At 42.2% G+C, this 22,815-nt stretch overlaps 1 protein-coding gene across 4 annotated transcripts in view; it reads right to left on the bottom strand.

Annotated features, from left to right (window-relative positions):
- LOC138747958 (dynein axonemal assembly factor 3-like) overlaps nucleotides 1-17,021 on the bottom strand; it is a 34,413-nt gene extending 17,392 nt beyond the window's left edge. For 2 of the 4 annotated variants that reach the window (XM_069907618.1, XM_069907619.1), the window contains exons 1-12: nucleotides 16,899-17,021; nucleotides 15,370-15,469; nucleotides 12,785-12,927; nucleotides 11,716-11,809; nucleotides 11,444-11,601; nucleotides 10,114-10,290; nucleotides 8,275-8,397; nucleotides 6,748-6,870; nucleotides 2,814-3,096; nucleotides 2,022-2,136; nucleotides 1,695-1,769; nucleotides 147-486 (exon numbers count right to left, since the gene is read on the bottom strand). In XM_069907618.1, coding sequence (XP_069763719.1) covers nucleotides 339-486; nucleotides 1,695-1,769; nucleotides 2,022-2,136; nucleotides 2,814-3,096; nucleotides 6,748-6,870; nucleotides 8,275-8,397; nucleotides 10,114-10,290; nucleotides 11,444-11,601; nucleotides 11,716-11,809; nucleotides 12,785-12,927; nucleotides 15,370-15,451 — 1,521 coding nt within the window. In that variant the 5' untranslated portion in view covers nucleotides 15,452-15,469; nucleotides 16,899-17,021 and the 3' untranslated portion in view covers nucleotides 147-338. Of the gene's footprint in view, nucleotides 1-146; nucleotides 487-1,694; nucleotides 1,770-2,021; nucleotides 2,137-2,813; nucleotides 3,097-6,747; nucleotides 6,871-8,274; nucleotides 8,398-10,113; nucleotides 10,291-11,443; nucleotides 11,602-11,715; nucleotides 11,810-12,784; nucleotides 12,928-15,369; nucleotides 15,470-16,838 lie in introns of all 4 variants that reach the window. The other 2 variants (XM_069907621.1, XM_069907620.1) reach the window with 2 other exon arrangements.
- Nucleotides 17,022-22,815: the final 5,794 nt, after the last annotated feature.

A 22,815-nucleotide genomic window follows, 5' to 3' on the forward strand; every position in this document is an offset into this window, starting at 1 on the left:
CACAGGGAAAGGGGGCCATAAACTTTAAACATAGTCCTAAGGGGGGGGGGGGAAATAGCGAATAAAAAGGTTGAGAATGGTTGAGAATGCTCCAGATTAAAATGCTAATCTTTGATTCAAAAATTATTATTATTTACATTACATACTTGAAATGATCATCTATTCAGTGGCTACTTTCCAATGTTATCCCAGCCTTTGGACCTTCTTCTCCTTATGACAAATCACATTGCAGCCAGCACCATTTCTAAAAGCATCAGAATAATCAGTCCTGGCCACTGAAGATATTTGATGCCTCTGGACTGTTTAGTTAATCTCCGCCTCACATTTCACGATCAGAGTTATGGACCATCTTTTAGTTCAAATCGAGCAAACGAGTTTTTCTCGTCATCTGCACTCCTAAAAGGCACGAAGCCGGCTTCCTCTGCCATTTCAGCCGCTCGTCTGGCAAACTTAGTCATCGTTTCATTTCGCAGATCTAACATGAACCTAAAACATAATACTTTATTTCAAACCTTCACTCTCAAACCCATTCTGAGCAGCCAAAATAATTCAAGTCTTACTCACACCGGTCTCGTATAAGTTGTTTAAAATCAGTAACAATAAAATAATGTCCATTTTTATAATACAGTAAAACCCCAGGTATCCAGTACCCATGGGGATTGGTAGATGTTGGATAAGTGCATTTTCTGGTTCTTTGAAAACATTTATCTGTCACTGCATCTGCAGGTTCCTCCCCCTCCACTGAGCTGCCCAAAAGTAGAACAATAACATTATAGATAATTAACCCCCCTCCCCCAAGTTTACAGATAAAGCCTCTGACTGAGGCGACTCTTACTAAGCAGGGATAAAGAGCCACTTTAAGAGAGCTACCCCAACGGTGAGCGGCATCAACTAGCTCTTCATCCTGGGTGTCGCTATTTTATTCAATCACAACTTTATTCAAACAGCTACTATGAGCAAAGCCCAACCAAGGCTCTCCGCTGGCTGAGTATTTGCTCCCATCTTCACCAAAGGTTCATGTGTTACTTCAGAGAACATTTATTTTAAACTTGTATATTTTTCACCTATTATTTTATTCTTATTTATTTTAATGTTAACTATCTATTTATTTATCCATCTATTTATCTATCATCTATTTATTCATTCATTCTATTTATCTATTTATTTTTCTTTTGGGTTTTTTTGCCAGTTGCTTGAGGCTGCCGGTTGCTTGAATTCCAAATACCAGTGGTTTTACTGCATTCATGAGTACGGTATCTTGGTTTGCTTCACTAAACACACGAGTCCATTGTTCCATTCCCTGTTAATTGCATGTATGTCGGAGTAAACCTGTTGGACTGCTGTTGTTAAACTAACAGTGGAAACAGCAACATTCAATGTTGGAAGTAGACTTGTAAGTGCTGTTTAAAATTCCCAAAAAGAGCTTCATTTAAGCCTTGATTCTGTCAATCTATCCTCAAGATCTCTGGATTTAAGTAAATTGGGTGCGTTCCCCTGGGCTGACATTCTCCACAACTCAACAAAAAATTGATGCTCTGCCTCTTTGCAGTTAAATGTGATCTGGTTTACCTTGTATCAAATACTGACAAAAAAATAGATTTATTCATTTAAAAGCTTGTAAAGGAAATGGATAAGGACTTCAAATCATATCGGTAATCCATTTATGTGAAATATCAAAGTCATAAAAAACTTACTTGGGTAATTCCACAATTAGAGTTGCTTGAGGTGCAGCAATCTGCTTCAACTCTGGTTGCAACAGGTGAACCATACTGGTGAAAATCAAAACAGAACAATCAAGTGAATCAAACACAGGAATGGCTTCTGAAATATGAAATGGAGTAAGCAGGAAGCAAGAGACATTGAAGGACATCATTAGAAAGCAAGTCAAAGTAGAAGCCAGATGAGAAGAAATAGTGAAAGAAGCTGGCACAAGAGAAAAGAAGCACGACAAAACATGTAAATAAAATGCTGATTGAAATAAAGGTGTTGGCAATATTAAACACAGAAAAAGAATTGTTCACCTGCAGGAGAAGTACATCACATTAAATAGGTTTCTGTAATTGTTCTTTTTATGAAGCTCTGTCACAGAGTTCAATGGTAGGAAATGAATTTTTACATCAGGTAGGGGGAGGTAATCTGAAGGAAAAAAGGAAAAAGTAATGACATTATTGAATTTACACAATTTTTCAAGCTAATACAGGAAACCAGAGTGAAACACAAAAGTCTGCAGATGCTATGGTTGTAGTAAAAACACACAGAAATACTGGAGAAACTCAGCAGAGGAGGTAAATATATACATATTACCAACATTTCGGGCTTGAGCCCTGAGAAGAGCTCAGGCCCAAAATGTCATTAATATATCTTTATCTCTTAGGGACGCCATAAGACTGGGTGAGTTCCTCCAGCATTTCTGTGCGTTTTTACAGGAAACCCGAAACCCAGTGTTAAAATAATCACAAACAAAAAACTTTGCTGCATGTTTCACATAGATTATAAACACAAGGCAAATGTTTATGAATAGAGAAACATGATTTAACTACTGTATGTTCAAAGAGGGGTTTGATCCCGAGTCAGAATCACAAAATTGATAAATTAGCCAGAACCTTTTTGGTACCGTTTGCTGATATTTTGCATTAACCCAGATATATATTACAGTTAAACTATAATACATGCGTGTCTTCCTCTAATTTAATGGCATATGTTCAATATACTACATATAAATCCAAACACAGGATTAAATTATTGACGAGAACAAGATACTGTAGGAATGTTCTGTGTTATGTCATCTTCCCCATTTTGTCTGTGAACTGTACCATATTTAGCTGTACAGCGGCTTCCATCGGGCCCCGTGCCATCTATCTTTTTGCATGGTTTCAGTGTTTGTTCTTCTATTACAATCCCTGGCTGTTCACTTTTAAGAGCTGATTTATTATGTGCATGAGAAGCCTCATTCAGCATCTCAGCTTTATCTTCCTCTTCTTCCGTAATCTCACTCAAAGTGCTCCGTTCCATTGATGGCAGAGGTACATATTTTTCCTTCGTAACTAGCTCATGGAGCAAGGCTATTACATTATATTCAGAAATATCTTGTGCTGTCTGGAAGAAAGAAATATGAACAATTTTCTACATTTTCATTACATAAATATGCATGTAAATTCAAGTTTGCACAAATAGCTTCATCCTACAGTACTTAGATGAATTCATTAAACTGTCTTAAATTCGATAAAAAGGCCCTCTGCACACAATCTCATGCAGCATTCTGAACAGCATTCTCATTCAGGGAACAGAATAACTTCTGCAGTAGGAGCTGAGGCTCCTATTGTCTGTAACACAAATCCTGAATCAATTCCATATATACTCGTGTAATAGTCAAATTTTTTGGACCAATTCTTTGGGTCAAATTTGGTGGGGGAAATCAACTTTTACACAGATCATACTTTTGACTGCGGAGAGTACCTGCATTGTTCAAGGCATTCAGGAGCTCAGACGACTGGGACCAGGTGTCAGGAGCTCGGAAGGGCAGATGGCTGGGGCATCAGGAGCTCTAGTGGGTGGGCAGTTGGGGCTTTGGGAGCTTGAATGGGCAGATGATCGTGGCGTTGGGAGCTCAGATTGGTGGGCATTGGAGGTGGAGGTTTGTGGGGAGGGCATCAGGATATCAGATGGGTGGGTTGTGTTAGGTCTGCTTTGTTCATGAATGAGTGAGACAAACACCAGGCTGAGTCGAAATCAGGGTTCTTTGTTCTTTATTACCGGATTGTAACACTTGCGACCAACCATGTTAGTCGGAGAATGCATTCTGCCGTTATCAGCAAAATGGTGATTTTTTATACCCTTGGATACATGCTTAGAACATCATCATATCATTACTTGTCCAATGACTAAAACTGTTGCTATCCTTTCCCTGCTAGCTTCCTGCCTCTCAATCCATCAATGTCTCTCTTATCTTGTAAGTACAAGGATGCATTCACATCTTGTTACTGCCCCGTACATTCCCATCTCATGATGTTTTACCTAACAGGAGTACAAGGACACCTCCCCTTCTTGTTACAGCCTTGTACAGGGTAACTCCCTACACATTCCCATCTCATGATGTTTTACCTTACAGTTGTCAGGACCAAAAATGGGTCATTTGGCCAAATGTCTATTACACTATTTCACAGGATCAAAAATGGGACATTTGGCCAAATGTCTATTACACTATTTCACAGGATCAACTATTTCATGAGTATATATGATATTTAAATAGCATTATGATCTGAGGATCCTTTATCAGGACCAAACCTTCGTAAATTTGTCATAGAAAACAATGACTTGTCAGTCATAGCTCTGTAGTGCACTGAAACAGGCCCTTTGGTTTACCTCATCAATATCAACCATGATGTCTATTGACACTAATCCCACTTGCCTGTATCCCTCTGCTCCTTTTCTATCCAAGTACCTGTCCAAATGCCTTAAAGTGTTATCGTTGGTTCTGCCTCTACCACTTCTTCTGGCAGTTTGTTCTGCATTCTCGCCGAAGTCTGCATCCTCTTATGAGAGATTTGGTTAATACATCTCGCAAATTGCAAAGCTGATTGTTGTTCGTGATCAGCTATCTAAGCAATCAAACTCCTGACATGTACCTCGGAGATAGATGCATTATAATGGAAAGTTTTCTACAGCAAGTGTTTAGTATTAGGCCCATTATCTCACACATTCCAATCCTTGAAGAATTTTGTATATTTCAATGAGATTGCCTCTCATTTCTTCTGTACTGTCAAGTCATATCACCACATCACCATTGACGGAGCGGAAACAGGCCATGTTGGCCTTTCGAGTCCGTACCGGTTCACTGATTTTGTGCGCCCTCTTCAGGCATTGGTCCCGGTAGATCTTCATTCAATAACGATGGGCGAATTGAATGCAGGTGGAATCAGTCGTGGAAATGTTTGTGAAACATGCAGTTCAATACTTCATAGCTACTCTTCGAAAATTGAATATTCTGGTCCTTCCACCATTTCACCCGCCACCTGGCCCCCAACCCTGACATACTTTTTCCCCTCACCTGGAACCTGCACTCTCTAGCTCTAGACTCATCCGCCTCGGGAGATAAGACTCTATCAACCACATCATTATCTTGTAAACCCTGGCCCCACTCTCCTACACTCCAGTGGGAACAAACCCAGCTTATCCAATCTCGCCTTTAGCTTACATGGCCTGGGTGGCAGTTAATATTAGCGGTTACACACCGCTGTGACAGTGCCAACAACCCAGGTTTGAATCCGCGTCCTCCCTGTGCCTCCTAGGTGCTCCAGTGTCTTCCTACACTTCAAGAAATGTACAGGGGGTGTAGTTCATTGGGTGGGATGGGCTCATGGGCTGGACACCCTGGTGAATCTCTTCTGCATTCTTTCTAAGGCTGGACACCCTGGTGAATCTCTTCTGCATTCTTTCTAAACCTGTCACATTTTTCCTCTAATTTGGTGCTCTAACTTGTATACAGGGTACCCAAACCAATGTTTTTTACAACTGCAACACATAGTCCCAATTCTTCCAGTTATTACTTTGGTCTATGAAGGCACACTACCATATCCACCTGTGACACCACTTCCAGCGAATTCTGTGCACAACAATACTTTGGGGGTCCTTGGCATTTACTGTATATGTCTTTGAAGTCCCAAGATGCATTACCCCATATTGGACAGGATTGTGTTCTATCTTCCACCACTCTACCCACATTTTGAGCCAATCTATGTCCTGCTGTTTCCTTATGTAACAATTACAGCACGGAAACAGGCCATCTTGGCCTTTCTAGTCCGCACTGAACCAAGCACTCTCCTCTAGTCCCACCTACCTACACCCTGCCCATAATCCTCCATTCACCTCCCATCCCTATACCTATCCAAGTTTTCATTAAATGACAAAATGGACCCTGCCACCACTACTTCTCCCAGAAGCTTATTCCATACAGCCACCACTCTCTGAGTGAAGAAGATCCCCCTCATGTTACTTCTAAACTTTTGCCCTTTAACTCATACCTCTTGTTTCAATCTCTCCTACCCTCATGGGAAAAAGCCTATCCGCATCAACTCCATAAACTTAAATACTTCTATAAAATCCGCCCCCCCCCCCCAATATGCTCCAAGGAATAAAGACCACTCCCCTGCCTTTTGAAGTGAACATAATCCTGAACCTTAGAATTATTTTCAATAAGGTTCATAGTATTGATAAAATGCTCCTGCCTTATCCCAAGTGTCTTTTCCGAATAAGGGAACATTTTCTATGCTCCAGTCTTCTGGTACATCACCCAAGGCTAACAAAGCCCCACCAATCTTCTCCCTTGCTTCCCATAGCATCCTGGAATAGATCCCATCAGGCCCTGAGGATATATCACCATTGTGTGTGCCAATTTCTTCAACATTTTCTCCTTGAGACAAACATGGTCCAGAATAATAGTGTACCACTCCCCGAACTCTGAAGCCTCCACTTCCTTCTCCCTAGTGAATACCAATAAGAAATATTCATTTTGGGTAACACTCACATGGCTCCACACACAGATTTGCCCCATGACACTTGAGGAGACCGACTCTTTTACTAGCCACCCTCTCACTTCTAAAATATTTATAAAGGAGTTTGGGATTCTCCTTAATCCTGCTTGTCAAGGATATTTTTTCCCCTTTTGGCTTTCCTTTTTAAAATAATCTCCTATACTTCATTTAAAGATCTCATTTGATACTTCTCACCAGCATATTTTTCCTTCTTTACCTTAACATGCATGCCATTTGCTTTCTTCAGAAGAGATTCTTCCTCACTAACAATTCCAAATGCAATGTATGGACTTGTGACAATATCTCCCCAGTAACCACGGGCAGGAATTTTTTCCCCTTTCTGCAAAGAAAACATGAAATCTTTTTTATAAAAAATAGAGGAACTAATTAATCTTCACTAACAATGTTCATTTAAAATTAACATTTTTTTTTGCCTACTTCTGGAAAGCTGCTTAGAAACTTGACATGGGTAAATACTGTAACTTGTTGAACAAACACTAAACAGATAGTGAAATTGGCAAAAATATAACAAAGGTACAATAGTATTATGTAGTAAAACTTGAAAGTCTGCAGACAACGTGATGTGGTAAAAACACAACGCTGGCGAAACTCAGCAGGTGAAACAGTGTCCTTTATTCAGCAAAAATAAAGATACAGAACCAACGTTTTGGGTTTGAGATACGTTATCTTATCTTTACTATATAAAGTGCAGAGTTTGACCTGCTGAGTTTCTCCAGCATTGTGTTTTTACTTATAGTATTAAGTGGTTTCCACTTATTATTTTGTACATAACACATGAAATTTGTTAACTTTTGTTTGTTGCCATTTTACTTAAGAAATGTACTGAATCACAACCTGTGCATTTCCGATTGAAGTGGCAAAGGAGGAAAAACCCAACACCCAACCCCAACCAACCAATTTTCCCTTGCAACCGCTGCAATCGTGTCTGCCTGTCCCGCATCGGACTTGTCAGCCACAAACGAGCCTGCAGCTGACGTGGACTTTTTACCCCCTCCATAAATCTTCGTCCGCGAAGCCAAGCCAAAGAGAAAAGGTATTGTTACCAGCTTTTCTCACTTTGCTGCACTGCACATAAAAAAAAATACTGCCAGCGCCTCCTCAAAGACACAATCCTCATGTTAGTTAGACACTGGCACCACACAGGCTCCCATGGAGAAACTGGAGGCTGCAGGATGAAGGTTTTCACATTTGGTGTCTCTACTCTACCCTTCCAACTACATTTTAAACTCGGGTTTGATTTTTGTCCTGTATTGACTTTCACTCCCTCCTTTTCTTCTGATCGGCTTTGGACATTCTACAGCAAGATAAACAAATAGCAGGTTGATTTTCTTGATGAGCACCTTTTCCTAATTTCCTCTAATTCCCTTCATCACCCACCGCATCAGCGTATATACTCAAATCTAATATTAACAAGGAAATCATCTCGTTTCAAAGGGTTGCATATGAAGGAAACAATAAAAATATGAACAGGTAAAAATAAGTGCCCCTCATAGGGCATAGATAGTAAATGCCATCTTCTTCAGGTCAATCTACTTGAATTGCTCTCTTTTTGTTCAAATTCAATGGTAAAGATTCAAGAACACTGCTTCACATTCTTATTGCCAGGGAAAAGTTCATCATTTAAAATTTAATGAAGCATCCCTTCATTTTCCCTATAAATGAAAAATAGTTTCAACATTATGCAAAATGTACAAAACACATATTTGATTTAATAACTACATACATAATTCATAAGAAGTCCTGAAGCCAGGGATTTGTTAGGAACATCATATAATCCTTCACGAATCTCAAATGCCAAGCCTTTATCTCTCCACTGGTAATATTGCCAGTTGTTTATGACACAAGCCTGCAACAGAAAAAAAAATATCAAGATCAGAATTAGAATTTATTATCATGAACAAGTCAGGAAATGTGTTGTTTTGTGACAGCATCACAGGGCAAACAATCATTTAAATCACAACAATAAATAATAACAGTGCTTAAAAAGTCCAAGTGAGGCAGAGTCTGTGGTTCATGGATGAACTTTCCGTTCTCCTGACATCACAGTGATCTCCTTGGTTTTACTTGTGAAATTACAGCAAAAGCACAATAATGGTTATTTAAAACTCCATCCCAGTACAATTTGTTAAAAATGTCTTAGTGTTTATTGAACGCAGTGACTCATCTCATTACACAAAGTGAAAATATAAATACAGTAAAATTCCCAGTAACCGGAATTCAAGCATCTATCAAAAAAAAGAGGAAATAAATAAATAGGTAAATAGGAATAAATAAAAGTTTAAAATTGTAAAAGTAAATTTTCTTCGAAGCAACAAACAATCCCTTGGTGAAGATGAGAGCAAACGCTCAGCCAGCAGATCGCCCCAGTTATGCCCTGCCACAGCAGCTGTTTGAATAAAGTTGTGTTTCAATAAAATGGTGGCGCCCAGGATGAAATCTGGCCGATATTGCTCGCAGTTGGGGAGACTCTCCCAAACTGTCTTCCTGTCACTGCCTAGTAAGAACCTTTATCTTTATTAGTATATTATTAGGTATATTAGTAAGGCTTTGTCTGTAAACTTGGAGGTGCGGGGGTTATTAATTATGACAGTGGTACAGTTAGCGAGGTGGTTAGTGCGATGTTGTTAGTGCCAGCGATTGGAGTTCGAATTTAAATTTAATAATTAAGGATTATTTTATTAATTTAATAATTAAGGATTGATTTAATAATTAATAATTAATGCTGATTTTTTTTCAAATTACTTTATATTTTGCACTGCATTTTGTCTTTTAATTCTCAATGCAGGTGTATTAGTTAGGCATTGTTGTCTCAGGCAGCCAGAAAAATTGCATATCCGCCATCTACAATCCCTGTAGGTGACGGATTACGGGAATTAACTATATAAAATACAGATATAAAACGCTATTTTACATGAGATATTCAAATTTATTTGCATTCCCTACCCCGATCGTTCAGTTTCTAACAACGTATCACCTAAGAACTACACTTGATTCTACCCTCTCAGATAAATCCAACAAGGGTTCTCTAATAAGAAATTAAAACTTTTAGGTCAACAAATATTTTTTGCATTTTTCACTTGAATATTTCTCATGTCCAAATGTATAATGGAAATTGCCCTGTAAATTGTTACTTTTCCAGCAGTGGTATGGGTTAATGATTTTGTTTTATGTCTCCGAAATCTTTTGACTGAATAGCAGAATTTGTGCAGTCTCACCAAATTTTCCTTTCTGCCTTTCAAAATGCCCCAAAATGACAACTCTTGCTGATTGGCCAGTTTAGGAACATGTGGTACACTTGAAACAATAGTATTTAAACAATACTTTGGTTAAGGAAAGTGGCTTCATTCAAAAGACTTCTATTATTTGAAGAATCCTAGAGTGCTTTGAGATCTTGCATTCAAAATCTAATGATGTATTCTTGTTTTTAACACCCTCAAAAACTCAGTGAAAAGGATCGTCTGTTGAGTTCATAAATCTCAGAGGAAGATTTGTCTGCCTTCTCATCATCAAACATATGGTTTTAATTCAAGACAAATGGAGTCCAATGAGCTCTGATACTTACTCCTCTATCGTACAATTTCATATGCAAATCCCAGTCATAGACTCCTTGCTTAGAATCATATCGATTGCCCAGGTATTGCCTGTTTCGTAAATCCCACAATTTATTGATCTGAAACATCTTTGGGTCCGGATTCCTCCAGAATTTAAAAATAGCTTCTAATTGATCTCTCTCTTTAAACTGAAAGCAAGGTGCAAAGAAGATATGAAAACTGGAAATAAAACTCTCAAACATTCACATATTTTAGAAAAAAGTTGTTAAACAATGTTTGTATAACAGTAACAAACTTCAAAGATATTATCCTAAGTTTCATGTAGCCCGTTGCAGCAAGTCTGTCACAAGCAGCTAGGATAGTGTGCAATCTGAGACTTCCCAGATGACTTCTTGTTTCCTGTGATGCACAACCCTCAGGTTTTTAAGAATCAAAAGAACATACATTTAATGGTAAAGAGAAGCTATTACTGCACTCCACTCCAAACAAAGCAAGATCTTTAATTGTGTGACTTCTCGCAGGAGGTACTGCAGGAAAGATAGTCACAGGCAATGACAACCAGACTGGCAGCCTATCAAAGCTCATAGCCATCCAGAGGTGGGTGGAGGTAATAAATTAACAGCTGCATCCACCCATAGAAACTTGTGGAACAGAGGCATGTGATAAGAAAAGGAAAAAAAATGTTCAGCAACAATAAAAGAAACCTCCATTGGTTTGTGAGAAACATCAACATAATGCTCGATTCGGATTTTGCTTCCAGATAGAGTACATTAGGGACATGAAGACAGACAGTAATTTTATCAAGAGATAATTAAATAATTAACCCAAGCCCAAACTGATTAATCATTATCTGGGCAAAAAATATGAAAGTTTGCAGACACCTGTGATAGTAAAAACACACAGAGATGCTGAAGGAACTCAGCTGGTCTCACAGTGTCAGCCCTTCTTCAAGGTATAAGCAAACATTATCTGGAAATGTATTATGTTTCAATGACCTTAATTTACATACATAATTAATCTATCATATTTAAATGATATGAAATCAGGGTTTTTATTAGAAAAAGTGCTGAAAATGTTCCATTTTTATCACACATCAATGAATAAGAGATGAAGGATAAATTCCTGTCACTATAATTAAATAATGTTGTTCCCTTAGCGAAGACTTCAATCTGCATCAAAACAAGGCACCACCAGAAGTTAAAAACAAACAATGCTGAAAAAACTCATTATGTCAGGTAGTATTTGTAGGAGAAACAGGGTCAAAATTTCATGTCCAAGATCTGTCCTGCATTTTGTGATTTTTTTTCCCCCCCACTATTAGAAGCTATAGCTTTCTCCTACCTTCAGGTTATACATGTCAACCATTGGCAGCTTCTTGTGAAGGTAATCAAGGTCTGTGATGTAGTGGATAAAATTATTGGCATTCTCCTGCAGATAGATTGCAGTCTGACTCCTTATCAGGCTATTACCAAACAATTCAAGCAATAGCTCAGACTTTTCTATCAAAGAGAACAACAGATGAATTGACCATTGTTAATCTGATAAAGCACCACATCTATCGAACCAGTTAGTGTGCAGTGCAGACATTTTACTGGAAGAACATATGCATATACCTTGTAAACCCATTGTCCTTGGGGGTTCCAGAGCAATGGAGAGAAAAAGAAGATGACGGCCTATCAGCTCCAAGTTATTCTCCACAATGTAGAACTGGTATAAGGAAGTAATGTCATTTTACACAAAATAGGATTGTAAAATGCAAGTTCATTACAATTTGTAGTTAAATAGCATCTCAAATACACATGGATTTAAATACAGTGTCATTACTCGTGTAATAGTCGTTCCTTTGTCATAGTCAGCTCCTCCCTTTCTTGGCCCAAAAATTGTGCGTTTTCCACATAACCCATATAAAAGTCAATCACCATATTTTTGGCCCTCACTGATTCAACCTCCATAGTTATCGGGGTGGGGGGGAGAGAATTCCACCAATGACATCATTTTCTGCATTTAGAAATTTCTCTTCCCTTCAGTCTTAAATTCTCTATTCTTTTAATATGAGATTAAAGCCTGGCTCTAGCCTCCTTTGCTTTTAGTGACATGCATCCACAGGAACCATGGTACCTTTGAACGTCAACGTTACCCATTCTCTTATCATTTCCAAAAATACTTTGCTTTCCTCTTTGTGCTCAAAGTGAGTATAATTGCATTTTCACATAATATTGCACCTCCCAAGATCTTGCCCACTTGTCTATATCTACATAAAGCCTCTTTATGTTCTCCTCCCAAATCACAATCCCACATGGTTTTGTGTCATCAGCAAGCTTAGAAAACTAAAATTTGGTTGCCTCAGTCAAATCATCGGGGATGATCACGGTAGCTGGGGCCAAGCATCAAGTTGACAGCCAACTGCATTCTTTCACATCAATACCGACAGCACTTGAGACTGGAAAGGGGGGGGGGGGGGGAGAAAAAAAGTAACCGGTGGTGCTCATTTCCCTGCTTATTGAGAACTGAAGCCTCACTGGAAAATAGACGGGCTGCTAATTGAGGAGGACGTTATTGCTTTGAACAGACTGCTGCTGCACTGACATTTAGCAGACTAATATTTCAGCATGAATTGATGGCCTTGGGAAAGGAGAGATATAAAGTCAAGAGGGATTCATTCCACTGTGTCATGGTCCATACGTGAATCTTTCTCCGTGGCCAGCGATGCGCTTGGCAGATAGTTGTTAGGAGATGTCGACTGTCACCAGCACCAACCATGAGGATATTTAGTTCAGGGACATCATCTTCATTTGAGCACAGCGCCTTCATCGATGCAGATAAGCCTGAGAATAAAGAAAGTGAAGATTACATTAAATATTGTTAAAAGCAAACGCAGAGAACTGTATATTAAGCAGGAGTTACTTTATATCAATTCTGATGAGAAACTCTCAGCTTTATTCCAATCTCATCTGCAAAAGGGAATGTGGTGCAATCAGCACATTCTCTTTTCAGTTGGTGTGGTTCCAAATTGCTTTAAAAAGTGTCCATGTCTACTCATTTTTAGTATAATCATATGATGTATATATTAATCCAAACTACAGTGATTCTCCTGCATTGTTTCTGCTCCAACATGACACACACCTGAGATAGGGGGAACATCCTTCTTTCTTCTGTACTGTCACCATATCACCATTTACGGAGCGGAAACAGGCCATGTTGGCCTTTCGAGTCCGCACTGGTTCACTGATTTTGTGCGCCCTCTTCAGGCATTGGTCCTGGTAGATCTTCATTCAATAACGACGGGCGAATTGAATGCAGGTGGAATCAGTCATGGAAATATTTGTGAAACGTGCAGTTCAATACTTCATAGCTACTCTTCGAAAATTGAATATTCTGGTCCTTCCACCATTTCACCTGCCACCTGGCCCCCAACCCTGACATACCTCTAGAAGTCTGCATCCTCTTATGAGAGATTTGGTTAATACATCTCACAAAATTGCAAAGCTGATTGTTGTTCGTGATCAGCTATCTAAGCAATCAAACTCCTGGCATGTACCTCGGAGATAGATGCATTATAATGGAAAGTTTTCTACAGCAAGTGTTTAGTATTAGGCCCATTATCTCACACATTCCAATCCTTGAAGAATTTTGTATATTTCAATGAGATTGCCTCTCATTCTTCTAAGTTCTGGAGAATACAGTTCCATTCATTGCAAACCTGCTGTCCCTGGAGTCAGTTCAGTCAACCTTTACACCACTATGGATTAGGTAAGGTTACCAAAGACTCTTGCAAATTTCTACAGGTGTACTTTGGAGAGCATTCTGATGAATTGCATGGCGGTGCCAATGCATAGCCTAGGAAAAGGCGACAGAGGGCTGTAAACTCAGCTAGCGCCATCATGGGCACCAGTTGACTCTATTAAGGACATATTTAAGAGGTGGTACCTCAAGAAAGCTGCCTCTATCCTCAAGGACCCTCACCACCCAGGCCATGCCCTTTTCTCACTGCTACCATCAGGAAGGAGGTACAGGAACCTGAAGATGAACACCCAATGTTATGAAAAGAGCTTCTTTCCCTCCGCCATCAGATTTCTGAACAGACAATGAACCACTGACACTACCTCACTTTTTCCTCTTCTTTTGCACTAATTATTTATTTTTAAATAGTGTATTTAAGGAAATGTAATTTATAGTAATTTTTGCACAGTATGCTGCCGCAAAACAACAAATATCATGAGACGTGTTCATGACAATAAAGCGGATTCTGATCTGACAATGCTGCAGCTATAACAGGGCTTACTTACTCTGCTATTCAAACGTTGGAATTGCATACAAGCAGTCCTGCTTCTCTTTAGCCGCTTTCAGGTGGCCAGAATACCCGACTGCAAAACCACTTATTCTACACCAATGCGGCTGTTGGGTGGCCATCTGAAAGTGGAGAACCTGGGCAGGAGGAGCACTTACCTAACCCTTCTTCGGTAGGTATATTCTCCGGCTTGGAGGACCCCCTGTTGCACCTGAAAGCAGCAGTGGGACTATTGCCACAATCCACAAGAGCCGGCGTTCGCTCGGACGCCACAGTATCTGCGACGGAGCACCTGAAAGCGGCTTTTGAATATCAATACCACCATCTTCAGAACCATTTCACAAGTACTCTGCTTTTTTGCTTTACATCCATTGCCTTTTGAAGATGTCTTGCGTCTTGCTCTATATCCCAGGCAATTTAGTATATTGCTTTAAACAATGTGTTTTTAATCTCTCTGACTCAAATAACAACTGCTCCAACTGAGTTTTCAATAGTTTCAGGGTCAGAGATGTTTCTAATTTATTTTTTTCTATCCTAGATTCTCATAACTACATTTTTGTGTTACTTCATTATCTGAGATAGATTTATTTTTAAATATAAATATTCTGAGCCTGGTTCAGTTACTTAATCTTCATTGCCATTTGCTAAAGTTTCTGAGCATCATCTGGGATAAACGGGTTTTAAAAAACTCCTAAGCATACTTTTTCCTTCCTGTTCCACCCACACACACCTCCTTAAACGCAATTACATTACTTAATCAAGAGAGTTTAAATAATTAAATGACAATAATCTAATGGGGGTATTGAAATTCTTACTTGGTATGTTGAAAACAAAAATTAACTCCAGTAGTATACACTAAATTAATGTACAGAAAGAAGTAATAAATATAAGTGGTAGATAAATAATAAATGTTCACAAGTGCAGACAGGTCTTTTTTATGTTTAATTTTATTTTACTCAAGTTTTTCCAAGACCCTTACCTTTTTTTTGGAAATCCAATGCCGGGCTGAACCCCCACCAGGTAACTGCTCCAAATCCCTCCCCAGTTCCACAGGCAGTCATTTCTTAGGACCAGCCAGTCTGAGGGACAGATAAACCATTACTTGAGACATTGCGCAACAGTTCATCAAGCTGGAAAGAATCAGGTTTCTTAATCTGCTTTCCGTTTTTAACACTGAAGCTTTTCCTTCCTATATAACTATTTTCAATTTCTTCTGATAAGAACATAAGAAATAAGAGGGGAAGAGGGGGAGTTGGTCACCTGGTCTGTCGAGCCTGTTTCATCATTCAATAAGAATGAATGGCACTAGCCATGGACTCAACTCCACTTATCCACCCGTTCCCAATTACCCAATCCCTGTTCACGACTCCCAATCCCAGTTCACGACTCCCAATCCCAGTTCACGACTCCCAATCCCAGTTCACGACTCCCAATCCCAGTTCACGACTCCCAATCCCAGTTCACGACTCCCAATCCCAGTTCACGACTCCCAATCCCAGTTCAGGGACCCCAATTCCAGTTCAGGGACCCCAATTCCAGTTCAGGACCCCCAATTCCAGTTCAGGACCCCCAATCCCAGTTCAGGACCCCAATTCAAGTTCACGACCCCTAATCCCAGTTCACGACCCCTAATCCCAGTTCACGACCCCAATCCCAGTTCACGACCCCAATCCCAGTTCAGGATCCCCAATCCCAGTTCAGGACCCCAATCCCAGTTCAGGTCCCCAATCCCAGTTCACGACCCCAATCCAAGTTCACGACCCCAATCCCAGTTCACGACCCAAATCCCAGTTCACGACCCCAATCCCAGTTCACGACCCCAATCCCAGTTCACGACCCCAATCCCAGTTCACGATCCCAATCCCAGTTCACAACCCCAATCCCAGTTCAGGTCCCCCAATCCCAGTTCAGGGACCCCAATTCCAGTTCAGGACCCCCAATCCCAGTTCAGGACCCCAATTCAAGTTCATGACCCCTAATCCCAGTTAACGACCCCTAATCCCAGTTCACGACCCCTAATCCCAGTTCACGACCCCTAATCCCAGTTCACGACCCCTAATCCCAGTTCACGACCCAAATCCCAGTTCACGACCTCAATCCCAGTTCAGGACCCCAATCCCAGTTCAGGAACCCCAATCCCAGTTCAGGACCCCAATTCCAGTTCACGACCCCAATCCAAGTTCACGACCCCTAATCCCAGTTCACGACCCCTAATCCCAGTTCATGACCCCAATCCCAGTTCACGATCCCAATCCCAGTTCACGACCCCAATCCCAGTTCAGGTCCCCCAATCCCAGTTCAGGGACCCAATCCCAGTTCACGTCCCCATCCCAGTTCAGGATCCCCTATCCCAGTTCACGACCCCAATCCCAGTTCACGATCCCAATCCCAGTTCATGACCCCAATCCCAGTTCAGGACCTTCAACCCAGCCCAGCAGCCTCACCTACCCCTCCCTGCAGTCCCCCCCGGGACCCTGACCGCTAATTGGCCGCCTTTTGGTGACAAACCTTCGCACAATAAATTGGCCGGGACGAGACAAGACGCGGGGGAACGTCCCCCGCTCAGCCAAAAGGGAACGCCAAGCAACGCCTCGTTAACGGACACCTCCCTCCGCCAATCAAATCCCGTTCTGTCCGTCTTTAAAAAGACGAACGCGCCGCAGAGCCAATCGCGAAGCCAGAAGGACGGGACTATCCGTCTCCAGGGCAACGACAGCAGCGGTGGCGGCGCGGGCGGCCGTTTTGAAGGCGAGCGCGCGCCCGCTTGAGGGCCTCGGTCCGCCATGAACGGCGCCCCCGCGAGGAGACGACGCGCACTGCAGCGAGAGCCAATGGATGGCTGACCCTCTTATTCAAGGAGTTTCGAGTTCAAGCTCCAGGATTTCCCTGTTTTCAGGATCTCCTCACTTGTCAGAAAGGCACAGCAGTGACTGCACTTCCTGGGAAGACTGAAGAGGGCCACTAGGATCTGAGGCTGCTTTTTTAAATGTTTATGAGCTCTTAAAGAGCTGGAGGCTGACTGGGAGACCGCTTCGCTGAGCACCTTCGCTCTGTCCCCATCAGTGATGGGGATCTCTGGTGTCCTGCTCCAATGACTTCACTTCTGTAAATTCACCTGTTTCTGCGGCCACACAGAGTCCAGTCCAAACCACGGGCAACATGAGCTCTGGATCTGAACCACTTACATGGCCAGGAACCCTTCAGCGCCCTCAGCAACTCCTCGCATCCCAGTTCTAATACCTGCCAGTCCGCGCCAGTCTCCAGCAGTCCGCAGCGAGTCTCCCAACAGCAGCCTTCAGCTTCTGCGGGTTCCTTGCCTCGAGCCGCCAGCAGCCCGCCGTGGCCACTGTCCCCACGGACTGTCTCCTCCGCTTCTCCTTCTCAGATGGTGTGCCATCTTCCCGTCCTCCAGTGTCCTGCTCCAGTCTCCAGCAAGACCACCCCCCGCCATTGGCTGCTACCAATTAATAGGTGCTGCCATCTTGGGTGCAGACCCACGGTTGCGGGATTTCAACTAAAACCACTGCCAGCCCCCTCAATGGGCCGATTTAAGTCCGCGTGGGACCGACGGCAGTCAACAGGCTAGCTGGACCCCACAGGAGCGCTGCATCTCCGCTCCATGGCAGCGCCGCCATCTTGCTCACCATCAAGATCACCCATAAATCGGAGGAACAACACTTGAGTTTCCACCCGGACACTCTTTGGCCAGACGGCATCGACTTCTCTGGTTTTAAGGTATGAGCAAAATGTAGGCAGGTGGGTGAACAAAATGTGGGGAAAGAGGGGCGGGGGGAGGAGCACAGTCCCAAAGGCAGATGGTAATATATAGATAAGGGAGGGAGGGAACACCAGCCAACAAGGGGGGAGGGTGGCTCTGTGAATGGAGAGGGAAAGGATGGAGAGCTGGACGAAAGAAGACAGAGACGGAGAATCGGGGATAGGGTAGGGTAGCATAAACCAGAGAAGGCCGATGTTAATGCCATGCTATTGGAAAGCGCCCAGATGGAAAATTAAGAGTTGCCCCTCCAATTTGTGGGTGGTCTTGGTTGGACAGTACATGTCAGTGGGGCGCAGAATTGAAATGGTTGGTCACTGGGTCTGACAGAACGAAGGTGCTCAGCGAAGCGATCTCCCAATCTGCGCCCAGTCTCTCCGAAGTAGAGGAGGCTACAATGGGAGCGCCGAATGCAGTCGGCGACCCCTGTAGATTCACAAGTGGAGAGTTGCTTCACTTGGAAGGACTGTTTAGGGCCCCAAATTGTGGTGGGGGAGGAGGTGTTGGCACAAGTGTGGCACCTTCTGCGGCCGTGTGGGAAGACGCGAAGGGGGCAATTGATGGGAAGGGACGAGGGAGTCAGGGACGGTAGAGAGGGGAGGAGATGGGTGGTGGTGGGATCACGTTGTTGGTGGTGGAAATTAGGGAGAATAAATTATGTTGGATGCAGGAGGTGGTAGGTAAAGACAAGGAGAATCCTGAAGTTGTATATTTTGTCTTATTAGGTGGTCAAGAATTTACGGTAACACATCAGCCATGAATTGTGTAGCCCAGTGGTTCTCAAACTTTTCCTTTCCGCTCACATCCCACTTTAAGTATTCCATTAGTGCTCTGTGATTAGTAAGGGATTACTTAAGGTGGGATGTGGGTGGAAAGAAAAAGTTTGAAAAACCACTGTTTTAATCATCCCTAATTGACTCGTTATGTGCACGGTTTCAGAACTTCAAAGGAAATGGGCCAATGGCAATTTTTCTCAGGCAAAATATTTCAGTTATAATTGGGTCCAGAGCAGTGATTCTCAACCTTCCCTTCCCACTCACATACCACCTTAAGCAATTCCTTTTAAATCACAGAGCACCGATGGCAGAGGGGTTACTTAAAGTGGGGTGTGAGTGGAAAGAAAAAGGTTGAAAACTTCTGGTGTAGTCCAATGCCACTCCTACATGTTAGAACCAGGTGTTCCTTATAACCCACTGTCTAGACCTCTGCTGGAGATTTCTATGCAATTCTGATGGCTACACTCAAGGAAGATCCTAAAAAAATGGACAAACAATACAGATACTGGACAAGTATTCATTTATACTCTTTGGCTTGGCTTCGTGGACGAAGATTTATGGAGGGGTAATGTCCACGTCAGCTGCAGGCTCGTTTGTGGCTGACAAGTCCGATGCGGGACAGGCAGACACGGTTGCAGCGGTTGCAAGGTAAAATTGGTTGGTTGGGGTTGGGTTTTTCCTCCTTTGTCTTTTGTCAGTGAGGTGGGCTCTGCGGTCTTCTTCAAAGGAGGTTGCTGCCCGCCGAACTGTGAGACGCCAAGATGCATGGTTTGAGGCGATATCATCCCACTGGCGGTGGTCAATGTGGCAGGCACCAAGAGATTTCTTTAGGCAGTCCTTGTACCTCTTCTTTGGTGCACCTCTGTCTCGGTGGCCAGTGGAGAGCTGGCCATATAACACGATCTTGGGGAGTCGATGGTCCTCCATTCTGGAAACGTGACCTACCCAGCGGAGTTGGATCTTCAGCAGCTTGGATTCGATGCTGTCAGCCTCTGCCATCTCGAGTACTTCGATGTTGGTGATGAAGTCGCTCTAATGAATGTTGAGGATGGAACGGAGACAACGCTGGTGGAAGCGTTCTAGGAGCTGTAGGTGATGCCGGTAGAGGACCCATGATTCGGAGCCGAACAGGAGTGTGGGTATGACAACGGCTCTGTATATGCTAATCTTTGTGAGGATTTTCAGTTGGTTGTTTTTCCAGACTCTTTTGTGTAGTCTTCCAAAGGCGCTATTTGCCTTGGCGAGTCTGTTGTCTATCTTGTTGTTGATCCTTTCATCCGATGAAATGGTGCAGCCGAGATAGGTAAACTGGTTAACCGTTTTGAGTTTTGTGTGCCCGATGGAGATGTGGGGAGCTGGCTGATAGAGGACCTCAGTTTTCTTCAGGCTGACTTCCAGGCCAAACATTTTGGCAGTTCCCGCAAAACAGGACGTCAAGCGCTGAAGAGCTGGCTCTGAATGGGCAACTAAAGCGGCATCGTCTGCAAAGAGTAGTTCACGGACAAGTTGCTCTTGTGTCTTGGTGTGAGCTTGCAGGCGCCTCAGATTAATTTATACTAATAAATAAAGAAGTGTCCTTTCATGAATATAGGAGTCTTGGAGGGTTAGTGTGAGCAGTTCCTTGGTCGTTCACCATTCTCACTACCCATGGGAAGAAGCTGTTCCTCAGCCTGGTGGTGTTGGCTCTGATCCTCCTGTATCTCTCCCCTGAGGGGAGCAGCTGGAAGGTGCTGTGTGGGGTCCTCAATGATTTTGCTCTTTAGATAACGATCCCAGTAGATCAGGGGTGTCAAACTCAAATTCACAGAGGGCTAAAATTAAAAACTTGGACTAAGTCGTGGGCCAAATTAAATATTTATTGAAAATTTTCAACAACATCTGCATGTTTTCTCTTCTTTCAACGTATGTAATGTTAAACTTTTTCTTATTAAAATAAATGTTTAATAATAGTTTTGGTTAAACTCTTTCCTGAAGAAGTATTAACAAATGAGAAATAAAATATTCAATAAATAATATTTCTCTATAGCCTTTAAGCTCCTTTTAAATGTATTTTTTTTCACAAGCCAACAAGTCAAAGAAATAACAACTTGCTTCAATGACAAACTGGTTTGTCTTTTGAAATGATGAACATATAGTCTGTCTCCCACCTGTCTTGAAAGGTCCTGTTTTCTGTCTTTCGTTTGGCCATTTTTCGTAAGGTGTTTATTACATGTGAGTTAGGCGACAGGTCGCAGAAGCTAATGAAAGTAAAGAGAGGAGGTGGGGGCGATTAGCGGGCTGACGCCAATGCATTTGCAAAGCATTCTGGGATTTGTAGTATTAGCTGTGGATGCGCTATACTGGCGCGGCGGCCAGCGGGCCAGCTCTAATACATATTTGATATGATCTTGCGGGCCAAATATAATTATATCACGGGCCAAATTTGGCCCGTGGGCCTAAGTTTGACATGTGTGCAGTAGATCATGTCGGTGGGGGGGTGAGGGGGATGGACCCTCTGTGACACTCTTATGGTCCTGTGGATTGACCTCCGATCCATTTCCCTGATGCAAGCGGCCTGGATGCACTCGACCGAGCTTCTGTAGAAGGTTGATATCATGTGGCCCTCTTCAGTCTTCCCAGGAAGTGCAGTCACTGCTGTGCCTTTCTGACAAGTGAAGAGATCCTGAAAACAGGGAAATCCTGGGCTCAGTGAGACTTTAAATGGGTAAATGCTGGAGAATAAGATACGTCGTAAATATCCAGACTGATACAAGATCAAAGCTGAGGCTGCAGTATTCCACATTCTCCTGAAGAGGGTGGTCTGGAACAGTTCCACAATGCCTTTGCAAAGTGGTTCATCAAAATACCCCAAAGTCTGAAAAGCCCAACAAGAGAAAGAAGTTTTTGACTTTTCCACCTTAAACTCTGCAACTATTCCCCGACGCATTTTTTGTGCAAGGTGCCTTCTGCTTTGAAGTGAAATTGTGGATCTAGCTCATGCAAATGGTTTGATATTTTGCCATGGATCAATTTAATCAATGGTTTTTTTGTGATATTACAAGCATTTTTGATGTAGTTTATCTGCTTTTTTTAAATTGGCTTTTTTGTGTGCGTGTTTACCTGTGTACAAATGAATTATTATGTAATTGTCAATTTTATATTTATGTTATATGTTAAACTCAATAAAGATATTTTAAAAAGAAAGATACTTTGCATATTTTAACAAGATCCCCTAGAGTGAAACTACGAAAGTCTGCAGATGCCGTGATTGTAGTTAAAACACACAGGAATGATGGAGGAGCTCAGCCGGTCTTGCAGGTAAAGATATATTACTGACGTTTTGGACCTGAGCCCTTCTTCAGGGTTCAAGCAAAGAACAGGAAAGGCATCTTACTTAAAGTCTAGAGATTAAGAGGGAAGAATGGGAGGGGAGGGGTCCAGACCTAACAGCCAAAACGTGGTAATTGGATATGATAAGCAGAAAAGTGAGAATTGAGAGAGAGAGAGAGAGAGAGAGAGAGAGAGAGAGAGAGAGAGAGAGAGAGAGAGAGAGAGAGAGCGAGCTAGGGTGCCATTGTTATGTCTTTATTCAGATGCCTTCCTGTTATTTGCTTATAGAAGGGCTCAGGCCCGAAACGTCGGTAATGTATCTTTACCTCCTATAGACGCCGCGAGAACGGCTGAGTTCCTCCAGCATCTCTGTGTGGTTTATTAGCTACTTCTATCCAAGCTTTTTTTCCTTTAAATTTGTAACTGCACTTAAATTATTTAAATTACACTGATTTCTACTTTGAAACTTTTCTTGGCCAGAGTAGTAAAGAAAGGATATAGGAACAGCCACCAAGTCTGCCTTTGTACCATCCAATACACCAAAGTGCTAGAGAAACTCTGTAGG

Source organism: Narcine bancroftii, chromosome 13, assembly GCF_036971445.1.
Source record: "Narcine bancroftii isolate sNarBan1 chromosome 13, sNarBan1.hap1, whole genome shotgun sequence".
NCBI lineage: Eukaryota > Metazoa > Chordata > Chondrichthyes > Torpediniformes > Narcinidae > Narcine > Narcine bancroftii.